At 34.2% G+C, this 18,647-nt stretch overlaps 1 protein-coding gene across 1 annotated transcript; it reads right to left on the bottom strand.

The window, feature by feature from the left end:
- Positions 1-155: 155 nt before the first annotated feature.
- On the bottom strand, positions 156-2,033 carry LOC113287440 (protein POLYCHOME-like). Its single transcript, XM_026536202.1, has 3 exons — positions 1,922-2,033; positions 1,328-1,785; positions 156-582 (listed from the first exon to the last, which is right to left on the bottom strand). Exons 2-3 carry the CDS (start codon positions 1,781-1,783, stop codon positions 199-201), a joined length of 840 nt encoding a protein of 279 aa, XP_026391987.1. The 5' UTR covers positions 1,784-1,785; positions 1,922-2,033; the 3' UTR covers positions 156-198.
- Positions 2,034-18,647: the final 16,614 nt, after the last annotated feature.

Genomic DNA, 18,647 nt, shown 5'->3' with positions numbered 1-18,647 from the left:
ATGCATCAATATAGAAAACTGAAAAAGACAAAATATAGCTCCCTAAGCAAATCAAATTCTAAAAGGTAAAAATCATCAGTGGATGATTTATTCTACACAATCAGTTGCTATTCCTTCTCAGTTACTCAGCTACTTCTTCCTCTGTTATCACTTCATTCCAGTATTTCTCTCTATGCAACTAAAAAATGGAACTGAGTATCAACGCATGGCCATCAAAGTACGTACTTTCTTTTGTCTCTCGGCCTTTTTAGCAGTAGGTGTCCTCTTCATCTTTAAGAGTTCCTCCAGTACAACTTTCCCAACTTGGTCTATTGAGTTTAACAATTGCTTTTGGGGAGTCAGGAAATCAGATTCATCAGTAGTATAAGTGCCGAGGAAATTCTTCGGCAGGTGCTGGACAGGCGTCATGTGAGCTTTAACTGCAGCAGCCTTCAAATTTGGGGTGGCCAAAGTGAACTCAGGCTCGAGGTGAGCCCCAGTATCGGATAGGTTGGAGCCTAGAACATTAGATTGCAGTGGTTCAGGGTTTGAAGTCAGATGGCTGTCACCCTCTCTCAATTGAGTTCTTCTCCTTTCAATTGCCTAAATTACAAAAAGAATTCATGCCAAATGAAAAATACATCAGGTGCAGAAATACAGGAAATGTATGTCTAAGAAAGTCATACCACAACTTTGAAACCAATATCACATTAAAGTCAAATGATCACCGATTATATTACATTTATCTCATCATGGTGCAGCAAAGTATATCACTGATTCACCATCTCAACATCAAGCAACAATGTAAACACTTTTCGATGGACCAATTTCATCGACACAAAAATCATGAAGAAAATATTCCTAAAAACTGGCTAACATTAGCAAGTTGCTGGTGCCTGCGAAAGACATTAACACAGACCCACAATCATGTTAAAGACCTTATTAAACCAAAACCCAACAACCCTGTAAAAGATACTAATACCCCAAACTCAATAACTACTTATCTCCAGGATTCAATGTTCTGATTCACTGAAAACTTTTATGCAAATACTTTCTTACTAACCCTAGCTAGTACCATCTTCATTTGATGGTACCCAATACTGCTTTCACAAAGAAGAGAAGAAAATAAACAATTGAATTTTCACGAAAGGTTAGACATGACTTGATCTTCTATAAAAACCGACATTTAAGATCGAACCCATCTACTAAGCAAATCCCTTTTTATAAATTTCTTAGCTTTCTACTTCAAGACATGGATAGAGCAATAAAAAATAAAACCCTAAAGAAGGAATCATTCAAACAAAGAATCCATTAAGAAAAAGAAAGAAAAAAAGAGAGAGATGCGTACATTGACAACTCCAGTAATATCCCTTAGAGCAGTTCTTGGATACCAATTAGGCAACTGACTATTGTTATTCCTGAGACGCCCTCCTCCTCTTCGTCGATTACCAATACCAGAAAAAGGGTTTTCTTGAACATTCATCAAAGGAGTTCCATATAGATGATTATTCCTATACCGTTCACTTCCTAACCTAGACGTTATCCCAGGAGTACCATGATAACCAGCATCTCGTCTAATGGAAGGAGACATTTCTGTAGTAGATCTTCTTACGAATCTAGAAGAAGAAGATTGAATCGGCGATCCAAACAAATTCCTTCCACCGCTAGTGTTCATATTTAATCTTGATGAACTTCTTCTTTCTTGTAATAAATCTTGCCAAATACCATTATTATTAGATCTTCGACCACCAGACATTATCATCATTGGATCTTCTCTTACCAATCTATCTCTTGAATACGCCATATCTAAAACAGACACTCACACAAAACAACAACAACAAAATTAGATCTTGTTTCTTAACTAAGTAACAAAAGAAGAGAGAGAGGGAGAGTAGAGAGAGAAAGAGAAGTTCTTCTGAGAGGAAGTTTGGATTTCTTTTACCTTCCGATTCACATCTGATTTCTTAAGGTTTTTAGGGTTTCTGTGGGAAGAAAAGGAGAGAGAGAAAGAGAAGTTCTTCTGAGAGGAAGTGAACTAGTAATAATAATATAAAAAATGTTTTGTTCCCTTATCTTTATGTAAGAGGAGCGGTATTCTTCTGAAATTGAAATTTTCAAATTTCAAAACGAAAAAAAGCTCCAAAGAGGTTCAAAATTCAGAATGTCGATATTTAGTAAAACTCCTATTTTGCTACTTTTTATTGATGTGGGATCCTTGACTGTTTAGTCGTTAAAGTTTGACTAGTACAAAAAAGAAGCAGTAGAAGTAGAATTGTTGATTGATTGGTAGTAAATTCGTTATACTCTGTGTTGTCCAATCAGTGAGTGGACAATTTTAAATAGTAAATTAGTAATTGCAGTAAATGATTTCAATCGGCAATGATGAATTTTGTTTTAAGCATCAATTTTGTTAATCAACTAGAAAACGATTACACACTTGGGTATTAAGCGCCTATTAAATCATATAAAATAATCTGGTTAAAAAAGTATAGGATTGGGTTTTAGGTTGTTGTCGAAAGATTTTCAGTTTGACTTCCATCTGCTCTGTAACTGGTTGGGTCATCTGGCGCCTGGTTTAGTTCTTTATAGTTGTGTTGGATAATGCAATATGGTATTTGGCACATTCGTAGCGTTATTTCAACGGTCATCCCGACATATACCACGACGATTCAGTGGTAGAGCTTGTGAAACCCATGAGATTTTCTGAATCTGTCTTGAAAAGAACCTTTGGCAATGTATTTTTGTCGCGGTTATGTTAGTCATTAGTATTACCCAAATTTCAGTTGTTAAACCCGTTGTTATTCTTAATGATTGCGCTAGAGCTATCATAGTTTTCTCCTTCGAATCCCTGCAAACGAAACCCGCCGAATGAGATGGTTTTTGTTGTTTTTGCGTTACTTATTAGAATACTAGATGGTGGAATGCCAGGTATGTAGTATATGAGGTAGGGTATCCTTTGCCCATGAGTACTCCTGCCGCTTCTTTAAATCCTACACTAAGGATCAATTCGAACGGCATATAAGCTCAATTCTGGTTATCCGTAAAAACAAAATGAGGTAATGGTTGAGGTTGGGGTTATCTGATGTAAGAGTTGTTGGATGGTTGTTTGGGAAGTTATGGTGTCTGAAGAGATATGGGTGACATTTGAGTTGTTAAAAGACGAGGGTACCAAATACACCATAATCTTTCGAATATCAACCTATAAGTCTGGTATCTTAAGTGATCGTCTACGGAAAGAGTTTAGACAATACCTTGTGTGATTGTCTATGTACGAGGTCGAGACAATACGGCAACATGATATCTACTTGACAATAGTTAAGGTAATAAGTGATTGACTATTAGGATCAATGTCAAGTAATTCGGATTAACATACGTGTGTAATTTACTTAATTAATGGATTTTCCTGTTTCTGAAAACACTTTGACTTTATTGAAAAATCTCTGTAATACAGACATATTTTCAGGATTAGAACAGGATGGTGAATTTGATCTTCCTTATAATCTGAGAAAGTAGTAACACGAGACTTTTCACTAATAATTGGAATCAGACCCAGTTTTTTTTTCGAATAATGTAATTTCTCTTATGTTTTGGATGCATCTTTTTCTTGTACAAAATCAAGTGTTTGTTAGTAATAGACTTTGAACTTGATTTTGACAAGGAAGGATTACTAGGCCGATTACCAGTGGCCCTTTTTGAGATATTGTTCTCAAAATCTTGATGTACGCTGACTGAGTCATTTATAAGTTTAGCTTTACTTTTCTTACCTTGACTCATGTCTTATAGGTTGGATCGCACCAAACACACATTGTTAGATATTTTTTCGTGTTTGTCTGCTCTGATACCAATTGAATAGACGAGGGTATCCAAATACACCACAATCTTTCGAATATCAACCTATAAATCTGGTATCTTAAGTGATCGTCTATGGATAGAGTCGAGACAATACAACTTAAGTCCTATACCTTGTGTGATTGTCTATGGACGAGGTCGGGACAATACGACAACAAGATATTTACTTGACAATAGTTACAGTAATAACCAATTGACTATTAGGATCAATGTCAAGTAATTCGGATTGACGTACCTGTGTAATTTAATTAATTATAGTAGCAACTATAATAACAATTATAATGCAGAAATAAATTAAATGATACAGCAAGATTTTCTTAATGAGGAAACCTCAAATGCAGAAAAACCTCGGGACTTAGTCCAGTTTTAAATACTCTCAGAATTAAGCCGCTATACAAAATCAAATATCAACTTCGTATAGTTGAGACCAACTAGACTACCCTAGCTAGATACTTAGTTTCCTTAGTATCCTTGCACCTTCGACTTCTAGAGTCACGCACGTGAATAGCAATTCCTTTGGATCGTATTCCGAAAAGCAAAAGAAGAATTTGTTTGGTAACCACTATAATCAATCTTTGATAAAAGGTAATGTATGAGTTGTTGACAAAGGCTCTTCCGTTTAAACTAATAACCTCATTTGTCTGGTTCGATCAATCTAAACTTTGATTACCGAAATAGCCAATTTCTAGATTCGCAATCAATCAATATAGAACTCAGAGAGTAACTATAAAACGATGTTGATATTACACAACTAGACAATCAAGTCTATCAAAGATAAACACGATTCTAGTTGGATCTCAGCTGATCAAGGTTTGTGCACTATATTCATAAGATACGAAACTGATAAGAAACTCTTCTTCATCTTCAAATCTTTTATTGCCTTCAATAAAATGCACAACATAACTTGATTCCTCTTGTGATCAATCACACATAAAACGGTGTCTGTTAACAATGGATTATCACAAGATGTCTTTAGATCCGAAAATGGTTCTAAAGATCCCGTCGATACTTTGATATAGTTTGAATGAGCCTTACATCAGAAAAGAAGGTTCTCAAGAATATACAAACTAGGTGCAATCAAAGTTTCAACAACCGTTAGTCAATCAAATCAATAATTGAGAACTAAAATAACAATGGAATTATCTAGTTTCCCACCAACAGTACTCGTAGAGCTTTTTGATCCCGCAGAAGTCTTTAAACGAACGGCCGTAAGAGATTTCGCCTAATTAGGGTACTTTCCTCTCCGGATAGACAGCTCTACCAGAAAAAACAAGAATGAAGTTTGCCTGGCTCTTTGGATAGTTTGCAAGAAATGCAAACTCAAGTATTTATAGACCAAGGTTGTTTGGACAATAAGGAAATTCAAAAACCGAAAATATTCTCAAGATATGGATTAAAGTACCTACTTTCGGTTTTCCTATTTCCGCTTATGCTAAACCATATTTCTGAAATCTCTCTTAGAAACCTTCTATTATTAGTGTAGCACATTAACTAATAGTATTTTCCAGAGGATATGCTTTAATTGTTGGTAATTAAAACATATGTTATGAAAATTATAATTAAATGCTTTTCAATATTCCGGTATGGGATCACCTTAAGCATCAAAGAATATCTTTGAACAATTAATGATAATACTTCTGTACATGTTCAAATGATGTCAACATCTAGAAGTTTCTCTAGTCAAATCCTAATTCCAAGATCACACAAAACATAAAGACATATGTGAATAATGGAAACTCGGTTTTGCTCCTTGGATCAGTTGTACCATGACTCACAATGTAAGTTGTGACCAGTTATACCATGTTTTCCAAAATAGGTTGTGACCGATTACACCATGCTTCCCAAAGGTAGCTTGTGATCGGTTATAACTAACTTCCCAATGTAGATTGTGACCAGTTACACCTTGCTTCCAAAAGTATCTTGTGACCAATTACAACTAACTTCCCAGTGTAGCTTGTGACCAGTTACACCTTGCTCCACAAAGTAGCTTGTGACCGATTACAACATGATACACACTATAGGCTATGACCGGTTATACCTCAATTCTCAACATAAGATAGGTTCTACCTTGTCATCTTGTATTGGTCATCCAAAGATATTCACTAAAGAACCGGACCAATCATGATTTTCTTTGAATTACGAAACAAGTTCGTATATGTACTTCCTTTAAACAAATGTTATAAAACATTGTCTCCTAGGATGAAATCAACACCAATAGCATACACATAATCAAGTAACTAAATAGAAATATTTTTTTGATGTTGTATTTACGAAGTTCCAAAAGATAAGCGTTTATGTTATTTTTTCAATATAATACGACTTGAAAGATACATTAGGAATGGAAACAAGTCAAGTCAGTATTACTAACCTCAAGTGGAAGGATGATGTCTTCGTTGAAGTTGTTACTTCTTCTCATTCTTCAGGTCTTCGGAGTAATGCTTGTACGTATCAACAAGGTTATACTTTCTAGTCTAACCTAAACGAAGTTGACTCTAATATTTAATCAAGCGACTCTAGATGAGTTTTGATACTAAAATATGACAACCAAACTTGACATACAAATGCTTGGTGAGTTCAACCGATCTATGCTCTAACAATCCTCCCCTTTGTCAATTTTAGTGACAAAACTCTATCACATATGGAGATAAACGAATTACAAAATAACTCATTCTTCGTACGCGTGATTCCAAGTTTCAACAACACAATAACCTGCATATATTCAAAAACTAAATTCCGATGTTGACATTTGAATAACAAAAGCTTTACTCCTCTTAAAGGAAATCTATGTAAATATTTAATCCGAACATCTTTGTTATTCCCCTTTTGTATTATGAAATAGTACACAACATGATGATATGTTTCTCCCCCTTAGTCTATCTACTCTTTCATTAGATATAACGTTTAAACACATATGTCCTTTCCTAGTGATCATAAATCACTTGTTTACTCCATATATTTCTCCCCCTTTTTTGTCACAAAAATGACAAAGTAACGAACAAACAAAAGGGCAAACCGAAAGGATTTTACAAATCTCTAAGACTTGTACAACCTATAAGAGTTAATCGCGAAGGTTTCACATACCATTTTAGATAACCAATACCAAAACCGAAACTACAAAAGGAATCTAGCTTTAGTATGTTATCAAGGAAACAATTTCCCAAAGCAATTTTCCTTTAGTCTGACAAATCGGTTCATTCGATAAGACAAAAATAGAGACCAGAATTAACTCCATTTCTCTTATCAGGCTCTAATTCCATAATATAACTTAGACCTTTTTTTATACAAGACAAACACTAGGTTATTTAACTAGTTTTTCTTGTCAAAGATCTCGATTTGACTTGAATAACCGAATTCTTCATTTGATAAGTCTAACTAAGACCAAAATTACCTTAGTTTATCTTGTCCGGAAACAAATGAACTAAACAAATGACCCCGTAATTTTTTTAAACAAAAAAAATAGATACAAACGAAAATGAATTGACTTGTCATAGTTTTTCTCAACCGGAAGAAATTGAAATAAATATAATCAATGTAAGTGCCGCATTTGCACCGAATTTTGTTAAACAAAAACATTTGATACGAAACAATAAAAAAGATACCAAATCATAGGTCAATAGAATTGACACAGTTTTTCTTAACGGGAAACATTGAATCACAATAATCAATCCATACATAATAACGCAACATATCGATTGTACTGAAATTTTGTTAAGTAAAAGCAAAATATATGCAATAAAATCAAGCATTTCTTAAACAGGAGAAATGATTAACTAACAAATTAAAATCGTTACCTCGAATTCCGCAGCAATTTCTCCCCAGAAATATATATCATTTAAGCGCAAGTTCAAATAAGAACTCTTCCCATGTTTGTTGTCATCCTCTCGCAAGAACAAAAGAACAACAACAAGAGAAACCTTTACCAGAGAAAGGTTGAATCGGTTTTAAATAATGCGTGCAACAAGGGCTAGAACTTAATCCTGCTAAATAAAAAAGCCACACAAATCATGAGGGTTACCATCATATGAGATCGAATAATTAGGTTAATAAAAACCGAAACTAACATCTCATAAACCGAAAATGATAGCATAAAATATAATCATTCAAAGCAGGCTATGAATTGGAACTATCAAATGATGAAACAAATATTTAAAAAAAAAAATTATCCATTCATAGATAATTGATAGTTTTATTCGAATAGACCTTATACAAGATATCGTAATAAACCATAAAATTGAATAGTCTATTTCTATTTAGATCCTTGAATAGTCTTTCTCAAAGATCATCCTCAATATGCTCAAATTTTTCAGGATCCTCATCTGCAGCATCAAGACTGATTTCCCGAATATGACAAACAGTACCTTGATTGTGTTCACAGATTAAAGCATTAACCTTTCGATTAATATTCCGAGCATACTCCCTATTACCGATTCCAAGTTTAATCAGCTTTCTTCAGTTACGGATAACAGTTCTTAGTAATGCTGTCTGTTTAGGATGAGTTTCAATAGTACTGAAGAGGACTTGGCGAAGATTAAGAATATCAATCTTAGCATCCAAAATGTTTTGGGCAAGAAGATTAGTAACTCCTACATGAGATGTCACATCTTTATTCTCTTTCCCTTATACTCACCACCATATTTCTTGAAGGAATCAACAGGATCAATAGTTTCATTAGAAGCCATATCACTCAGGGCTTTCAAAATCTTATCTTGAGATTTGGTTTGAGAATGCATCTTTTAGTATAAGTTCTCAAACAAGATGAGTACATATACCAATGGTTTTCAACACATACCAAATATAGGTGCCAGCCTTAAATAAATAATTCTGATCAGATTCGAAAATAAATTCGTATCTTATGTGTATTTATATCCTAAAGACCTTTTTGGAAAAGAATCAATTTTCAAAATCATATATTTTAAAAATACTTAGACAAGAAAACTCATCCTGTTTACACAAGTTGTTGTAAGACAACTTTTCTACATAAAAAAGACTATTAAATATCTTCAAGTAAATTGTGTATTTCTCTCTATATTGAATAAGAGATATTAACAGGATTCTAGATGCCCTGATACTTGTGCTTCCTTACATCAAAAGATTGGCATTGTAAGGATTCACTTTCCAATATTTTTACGTGTTGGGGTGAGATGGATCTTTCTCACCAAGTACCTTTGGAGCAATATATTCCTTCTCATCTTTAAGAACATGATCTTGTATCCTTGTATAGGTTTCAAAAGAGGTTGATACATTCTCCTTATCATGATTATTACGAGATGCTATATTCATGATCAGCTTTTGAGCCCAGGATGGTAGTTCCTTTTTATTCGAATCCACGTAGTCTTGATCAGAAATCTTACAAATAGCAGAAATCTTTGATTTAAGACTTTCGATATGTATACTCAAGGTATCAAAAACTTGTTGAAAATTTTCTTTCTAAAGATTTACCAAAGCATACCTCTTGACAATACTCTGTAAGAATTTCTCTTTCAAGAATTTTATTCTGTACTTGTGAAAGATTTAGCGATTATGTAAGATTTTCACACTCTGAAGTTTTCTGATTTACTTTTGTACACAAAGCTAATTTCTGTTCCGGATAATATGTAAGATTATTTTGGAGGCTAAATGTTTCTCGCTTTATTTCACAGATTCTTACATTCAGTTGAACAATAAGTTCTAAGACATCTTCCAGACAATCAATGGATTTTCCTGTTTCTGAAAATACTTTGACTTTATTGAAAAAGCACTGAAGTACAGACATATTTTCAGGATTAGAACATGATGGTGAATTTGAATCTTCCTTATAATCCGAGAAAGTAGTAACATGAGATTTTTCACCAATAATCGGAATCGGACCCAAAACAGATTTCGAATAAGGTAATTGTCCCTTATGTTTTGATGCACCCTTTTACTGTACAAAAGTAAGTGTTTGTTAGTAATATACTTTGAACTTGATTTTGACAAGGAAGGATTAATAGACCGATTACCAGTGGCCATTTTGAGAGATTGTTCTCTAAATCTTGAGTTACGATGACTGAGTCATTTATAAGTTTAGCTTTAATTTTCTTACCTTGACTCATCTCTTATAGGTTGGATCGCACCAAACAAAAAATGTTAGATATTTTTCGTGTTTGCCTGCTCTAATACCAATTGAAAAGACGAGGGTACCCAAATACACCACAATCTTTCGAATATCAACCTATAAGTCTGGTATGTTAAGTGATCGTCTATGGACAAAGTCGAAACAATACAACTTAAGTCATATATCTTGTGTGATTTTCTATGGATGAGGTCCGTACAATACGAGAACAAGATATTTACTTGACAATAGTTACGGTAATAACCGATTGACTTTTAGGATCAACGTCAAGTAATTCGGATTAACATACGTGTGTAATTTTCTTAATTATAATAACAATTATAATGCGGTGTTGATGGGAGAAAACAATTTACTGGTTTTTTGGGAAAGTGGAGACTTGAGCATACGTGATGAAACTCCTCGACCAAGCAAATTGCCTAAACATTTTTCAAACAGATGCACTGCACGTGAGTGCTTTGAGTTCAAGAGATCAATTTGTAGGACTCCGGCCTAAACAAAGAAAATTGTCGTTCCAGAGTCAATTCGGTCACAAAGAGGGATGAGGGTCGATCTGTAGGAGGAAGCTGAGAAGTATGTGTGAGATCAATGACAATCTAGGATTGTGTATGTGTTGATAATTTTTGCAAGTTTTTGAACTGTTGAGTTTGGATCAGATAAGTTTGATCGACCAAATGATAAGTTATTGTGGGTTGAAATTGTTGTTGTTCAATCGTGGATTCGTAAACTTATTTATATTGCAACAATAGTAGACACATTGATCCCAGTAAGTGTGATGGTTGCTGGAGTGAAAGAGTGGAAAAGTGGGAAATCATGGTTAAACCAGTTTCATGTCGTGCAGAGACTTTGGTTGATTGTCCATCCACTACTTTTATAACTCCCTCAACTGCTTGCACAACTTACTCATATTTCTCATCATGGGTGTACACATGTGCCGTAGGCCTCCAGACCAAATACTAATGAATATCCCCCCATGTAACGTGATTGATGTCTCATGAATGTGGAGTATGCAAGGCAGGCATGTATTTAATTAGTCAGTTGTTTCCTTGTCTATACGACGAGTCTTAGCCTTTATGAGTCGAGCACAATGAACGGATGTGGTATTCTCGGAGACTCATGGATTGAGCGTAAGGTGTCTGTTGAGACAGAATAATGGAAAGACGTTGAGTCTTGATGAATTGTGATATATCATTTTACTAGTCGAGGTAATAATGATATTTTGATAATTTGGATTGAGCGTCAAATGATATTGCTCGATCAAGTATTTATTTTGATATGTCGAGTATTCGATAGGAAATCAAAGGTATTGTTGAATTACGCAGAATGCTCATTTCTGATCTAATATATCTCGAATGATCAAATGACATAGTAAGAATCAAAAATATTGGATGGTCGTCCGTTCGAACCATGTTGCTCAGTCGAGAAAAAATGTTGGTAGCAGGACTAAACATTAAATATAAATTAGAATATTGATTGCTGGTTCGAATTCTCGAATGTTGATAGTTGAATCAACATGAGGAATATTGCTTGGTCGAGCAATTGATAGTTGAATCAATGGGTTTTGAACCTAGTTGATCATGTATTTTGCTAACTTAAGCAATTTAGTGTTGATATATGAGCAAAATAAATATTGCTAGTTTAAGCAAATGTTGCTCGTTTGAGCAAATATTGCTCATTTCATGAATTATTAGTAGCGGGACCAAATAAAATATTAATTAAAAATATTGGTAGATAGACCGAATATTGTATAATTAATTAGGATGTTGATTGCTGGATCAACATAAAACTATTAGTGTTTGAACTTGCTCAGAATTATGATTTGCAGAGCATTTGGTTTGAAATCCTAATTTTTATCGATTGTTGATCAAATGATGATTTACTGAAAATCAACCAAATGAATGAGAGAGGGAATGGCTACATGGGATTATAGGCCGACCGTGTAGCTCCCAGTTGCTCGAATGGGCATGTACCAAAGTCTTTTGTAGACCAGTTGATGAAAGGATGATTAAATGCTCGTTTAATCATTATTAAAATAGTACTCGTTTGAGCATTAGGTGGTAAAACCTAATTATGGAGAGAGCGACTGACCAAGGGATATGAGACAGGCCCTTAGTGGTCGTGAGACCATCTGATGGTCGATTGATCAAATTCCAAGTTGTTTGGAAAGAGTTTGAGCCCAATATGAATTATGGAAGATTAATCAGGTCAAAATCATAATAGAGTGTGGGACCGGCTTCTGCAAGCCAAAGGTCCGACCTTGGTCGGTCAAGGTGGCATACCCATATCACCATATTGTCCATGACTCAATCCTGAGAATTTTGATGTTTTCTGGTGCGCGTTCGAGCAATATTTTGGATTTTCAGAAGAGTTTGATCTTGACTGAAACTCTCGATTTTGCTTGAATGAGCAAGTACAACTTTGCTCGTGCGACCAATATTTTGAGAATATTAAAATAATGATATTTTAATATTTGTTGTGAGAAGTCCGGATGATCGTGTGACCATTTGATTTTTTGGCTTTTTGGTAGTTTGAGCAATATTTGAGAAATATGGAAAAACCAGTTTTTTGCTCAAACGGGGGAGTTTCATGAGATGAGAAAACAAATAATAATAATAATAAAATAAGAAATTAGAGAGGTGTGGGACCAGCCGTATCGTGTGTCCAGTCCCGTGCTCTTCCCTATTTTATATTATTATTTTTCATTATGTGAGGAAATATGGAGAAACTAAGAGTTTTGCTAAAACGAGTAAGTTTGCTCAAAAAAGGAGTTTTCATGAGACAAGGATAATAATAAAATAGGTTAAAATAAAAAAAAGGAGAGGCGGGACCGGCCACGCGGCATGGCTGGCCGTCCGGTGGGCTCGGTCCTGTGCGCCTCTTGTTTATTTTATATTATAATATTTTCTTTCCTTATTTTGCATAGGTTTCCTCATTCGTCCATATTTTGAATGCTCGTTTATGCATTTGGGTGCTCACTTATGCATATTTGGGTGCTCGTTCGTGCATTATTGTTAAGTACACTCGCACCATTTTCTTGGGGCTTACTCGGTGCTGGCCTAAATGCCCGAAAAGTGAATATCTATTACTAATTCATGGAATTCAGCTGAGAATAAGTCATGAAACAGGGTAATGTGAATGTGATAGATTGAATATCTATTACTAATTCATGGAATTCAGGTGAGAATAAGTCATGAAACAGAGTAATGAGATGAAATAGATTATTTTCTAGGAATTCAATTGATGAATGTTGCTCTAGTGTTGATCAATGAATTGCTCTATACTAGCAGTCCATGAGCGTTTATTCGAGAATCGAGGTATGAGATGGTAGAGACATCATACTCGTTCTGAATATGAATTATGTATAGTCAGGGACCATCGAGACATCCTGAAGACATTAACGTTTTATACTAGCATGCGATATGTCTAGGAGCCGTCCAATCATTATCGATTCCTGTACAGAAATATCGATGAAATATGCAAAGTGTTGAAAGCTCAGTTGAGAGGCTTTACGAGTCACATATTCATACATCCTCTGAGAGGGTGTACGGTCGATCAGAGATTGTGAAATGAGCTTTCACGAATCCTAAAATATGAGTTTCACATACGTGTCTGAAGCCGTGTCAGAAATATGCAAGATCATAATTTTACGATTTTAGCCGTTGTCGAAAATCCACCATCAACATGCGGAAATAAAGTAAATGACACAGCAAGATTTTGTTAACCATGAAACCGCAAATGCATCAAAACCCCGGGACCTAGTCAAGTTTTGAACATTCTCAGAATTAAGCCGCTATACAAATTCAAATACCAACTTCGTATAGTTGAGACCAAGTAGACTACCCCTAGCTACTTAGTTTCCTCAGTATCCTTGCCCCTTCGACTTCTAAAGTCACGTACGTGAATAGCAAGTCCATTGTATCGTATTCCAAACAACAAAGGAAGAATCTGTTTGGTAACCACTCTAACATTCTTTGGTAAAAGATATGTATGAGTTGTTGACAAAGTCTCTTCCGTTTAAACTAATAAACTCCTTTGTCTGGTTAGATCAATCTAAACTCATTAGATTACCGAAATAACCAATTTCTACATTCACAATCAATCAATATAAAACTCAAAGAGTAACTATAAAGCGATTCCTGTCTGACACAACTAGACAATCAAGTCTATCAAAAATAAACACGATTCTAGCTGGATCCCAGCTGATCAAGGTTTGTACACTATATTCACAAGATACAAAAACTAATAAGAAACTCTTCTTCGTCTTCAAATCTTCTATTTCCTTCAATAACCTGCACAACACATGTTGATTCCTCTTGTGATCAATCACACACATAACGGAGTTTTTTGACAATGGATTATCAGAAGATGTCTTTAGATCCGAAAATGGTTTTAAAGATCCCGTCAATACTTTGATCTAGTTTGAGTGAGCCTTATATCAGAAGAGAAGCTTCTCAAGAATGAACAAACTAGGTGCAATCAAAGTTTCAACAACCGTTAGTCAATCAAATCAATAATCATAAAATTAAAATAACAAGGCAATTATCTGGTTTCCCACCAACGGTACTCGTAAAGCTTCTTGATCCCATAGAAGTCTTTAAACGAGCGGTCGTAAGAGATTTCGCTTAATTAGGGTACTTTCTTCTCTGGATAGACGGCTCCACCAGAAACAATAATAATGAAATTTGCTTGGCTCTTAGGATAGTTTGCAGGAAATAAAAAACCGAAAATATTCTCAAGATATGCATTGAAGTACCTAATTGCGGTTTTCCTATGTCCACTTAAATTTCAAACCATATTTCTGAAATCTCTCTTATAAAACTTCTATTATTAGTGTAACACATTAAAACATTTTCCAGTGGATATACTTTAATTGCTGGTAATTAAAACATATATTATGAAAGTTATAATTAAATGCTTTTCAATATTTCGTTGTAGGATCACCTTGAGCATCAAGGAATATCTTTGAACAATTAATGATAAGAGTTATGTACATGGTCAAATGATGTCGACACCTAGAAGTTTCTCTCAGCAAACCCTAATTCCAAGATAGGTTGTGCCCGGTTACACCATGCTTCCCAAAGGTAGCTTGTGATCGGTGACACCTTACTTCCAAAATTATCTTGTGATCGGTTACACCTTGCTTCCAAAAGTAGCTTGTGACCGATTACAACTAACTTCCCTATGTAGCTTGTGTCCGGTTACACGTTGCTCCTCAAAGTAGCTTGTGACCGATTACAACATGCTACACACTATAGGTTATGACCGATTATACCTCAATTCTCAACATAGGTTAAGATAGGTTCTACCTTGTCATCTTGTATTGGTCATCCAATAGATATTCAATAAAGAACTGGACCAATCATGATTTCCTTTCGATTACGAAACAAGTTCGTATATGTACTTCCTTTAAACAAATGTTATAAAACATTGTTTTTTAGGATGAAATCAACACCTGAGGATAAACGATAAATAACAATGGAATTCAAAGTATATTTATGAATTCAAGGCATATAATAGGTTTACACGATACACATATAAAGATCGATTCCTAACACTGACAACAATAATTAGTATATATAAGTGCTAATGTAATCCGATTCTAACAAAAAAAAACATACAGAAAAATTAAGGATTTTTGTCACCAAGGACGGTTTATGTGGACACTAAAATAAACCAACTATGGGATAAGAATTTAAAAAAATCAAAGTCTATAATCGGTTTATGTGGACACTCATGTAATCCGATTCTAACAAAAACAACTTTCAGAAAAACGGTTATCTCTACCATACTAGAATCAGGCTATGTGGGAATAAACATGGAACGATTCTAATTGAACTTTCGCGAATCAGAAGACACATCCAGGACAATCGGTCTTTGTGGGATGAACAACAACCGTTTCCAAATGCAATCGGTTCACAAATACATTGATGTAAACCGATTCTAATAAATCAAGAAACTTTGATTATAAAAAAAATCAAAGTTTGAGCGATAACATATTATTAAAACCTAATTTGGATGATTGGTTCAATAGAAAAATACATGATTCGAGCCATTTCCTCCTTTTGTAGTGCGGTCAAACTTGGTTCATCTTCTTCAACCATTTTTTTCTTCGGTTTGTTTCGAATTACTTGAAAAATTCTGGGGTTACTCTCACTAGGATAAGTAACTCCAGTGATCGTCGATAATCGACGATTTTCTCGTTTGAAAATGAAAAAAAAAGGGGGAAGAAGATAACAAGAATTAGTTGATGAAAGAAATAGAAATAGAAATAAATTTGATTTTAGTTTTAGGTTTTATTATTAGGATCTAATGGGGATAAATTGGTAGTATTAATACTCCCTCCGTTTTTGCACATAAACAAGCCTATTATTTTGAGACGGAAAGAGTATTTAATAGAGCGTAAATTGGTAGTTTCAGCAAATTTAGACATCCCTTATCCTTCTCTATTGGGTAGATGAAGAGATCTATAGTCCTCGAATAATATGCCTAGGCCTTGGGATTTCAGTCTGCTGTTAGTTTTTCTGGAAGCACTATACAAAAATAAAAAAAGGGTGCTCCTATATATACCCCAAAAAATACTAACGGCACCCCTTTTAGGTAGTTATGTTAGTTTTAATTTGATTAAGATGAAAATCTTTAAAAAACAAGCTTATTATAGGGGCGGCATGGTTTATTAGAGGGGTGGCATTCTAATAGGACAAAAAGGGTCATTACATGATCATTCAAGGTGTCCCTTATAAAAAAAAACTGGAAATGATAAATTAACCCTCATTATTGATAACCTAGTTTAGTGATAATAATCAAGTTTAGTGTTAATGATTAATTTCACTTATATTAACTCAAAATCAAAACAAAATCATATTTTTAGAGCTAAAAAAAAAGTTTAGAGGAGAAGAAAAAGAAAAACTTTTGTGATATTTGTGAAACCCTAGATTTTGATTCACTCAACCAAAATGAGTGATTCCAGTGACCCGGTATACTTCTAAATTAGTTCCCATTAGCTTTTTCTCGCTCAAAATTATCTAAAGTACGTAACAAAATCAAAACTTTTAAATTTTCAGAAGAACTTACGGTTGCAATTTTACTCGTGACCAACCGTAACTAAGAGTTACGATTCTTAAGTTATCGAATACCAACCGTAACTGGTTAAATTTGGGGAAGATCCAATCGTAAAATCAGTTACAGTTGGTAATTAAATTTGGACAACAACCGTAACTAAATTACGATTGGTAACTAATGAATCGAGACCAACCGTAAATACTCTACGGTTGGTGTGTCAACTTAACTTTTGAACCGTAAATCATTATTTGATAAATTCTTAAGACACATGATTATTTACGGTTGGTATGGTTGTTTGAGTAACAAACCATAACTCAATTACGATTGATAAATATGGTACAAGTACAAACCGTAACTGAACATATTTCTCAAAACTAAGAACTTACTGTTGGTATTTGAGTTAAAACCAACTGTAACATCAACCCAATCTACAGTTACGGTTCGTATTTGAGTTATTACCAACCGTAACTCACATGCAACCAGAAATTCCAATTTCAATTTTCATACAAAACCATAATTTTTGACACAAAATTAACTTAAATTCAACATGATAAACTAAACCCTAACTGGGTTTTTCCAAAACAATTTTCAAATCGCCGATTAATCGAAGACGATGAAATTTTCAGTTTTAATGGAGGTTACGGTTGATGGAGGAGAAGAGAAGATGAAGAAGAAGATGAAAAAAAAAACTGATTTGATTCATTAGGTTTTATTTGAGTTGATTTGATTTTGGTTGATTTAAGGTGAAAAGGGTAATCTAGTCAGTTTACATCTCTTTTAGGACATCTCCTAACCAACTAAAGGGACATTACTATCACAATGCCGTCCCTATAATGAGCTTGTTAAATTTTTTTTTTTTTTGATAGGGATACCCTCTTTATAATTTTTACTAAATAACCGTATGTAAAGCCGTAAAAGAAATAATTTCTATATGTATGCGAATAAAAAGAATCTTTACAAAAAAAAAATTGTTTCAGAAAACATAATTTGTACTCCCTCCGTCCCAAGTAGATGAGCTAGTTGTAGTTTGCAGAATTCGTAAGGTAAGGAGGAAAGGGGAGTATTTTAAGTATCTTTTACAATTATACCCTTATAGATAGTAACTGGTAAAACTTAGAAATGATTTATCTCTTAAGATATACCACGGTTTTTCGTAACCAATATAAACATGGCTATCAAATTGTATATATTTCTTATAGTAACTATAATCAATTAAAAGGGTAGTTTTAGAAATACTCCTTGATTAGTGACATAGCTCATCTATTTATGGGACAAAATTTAAAACCAACTAGCTCATCTAATTTGGGATGGAGGGAGTATCATGGAAGAACATAAGAAAAACCCTAATCAACTCAACTATGAAATCATTAGAGACCGTTTCCAAGGTCTAGAAATCGTTAGAGTTCCGTTAGAGTTCTGTTGTTCGATGAAAGTTTTAAACCTTTAGTTTTAAATTTTTAACACTTGGCTGAAAGAACCTAGATGCATTCAACTAATTGAACATTTCTGGAACACTTCTCTTAAGAATTCTGCTGCAACTATTGCTAGAAACTTGGTGACTTTAGGGGAACAATTATCTGATGGGAGAAAACATGTTTTTGGTAATCCTCCTAAGAAGATTAATAATACGTTGAAATTCCTAGAAAAATTGAAATCTAATGTACATCCGAAT

This window comes from Papaver somniferum, chromosome 6 (assembly GCF_003573695.1).
Source record: "Papaver somniferum cultivar HN1 chromosome 6, ASM357369v1, whole genome shotgun sequence".
In the NCBI taxonomy this organism is placed as follows: Eukaryota; Viridiplantae; Streptophyta; class Magnoliopsida; order Ranunculales; family Papaveraceae; genus Papaver; species Papaver somniferum.
This window is presented reverse-complemented; position numbering and strand designations above follow the sequence as displayed.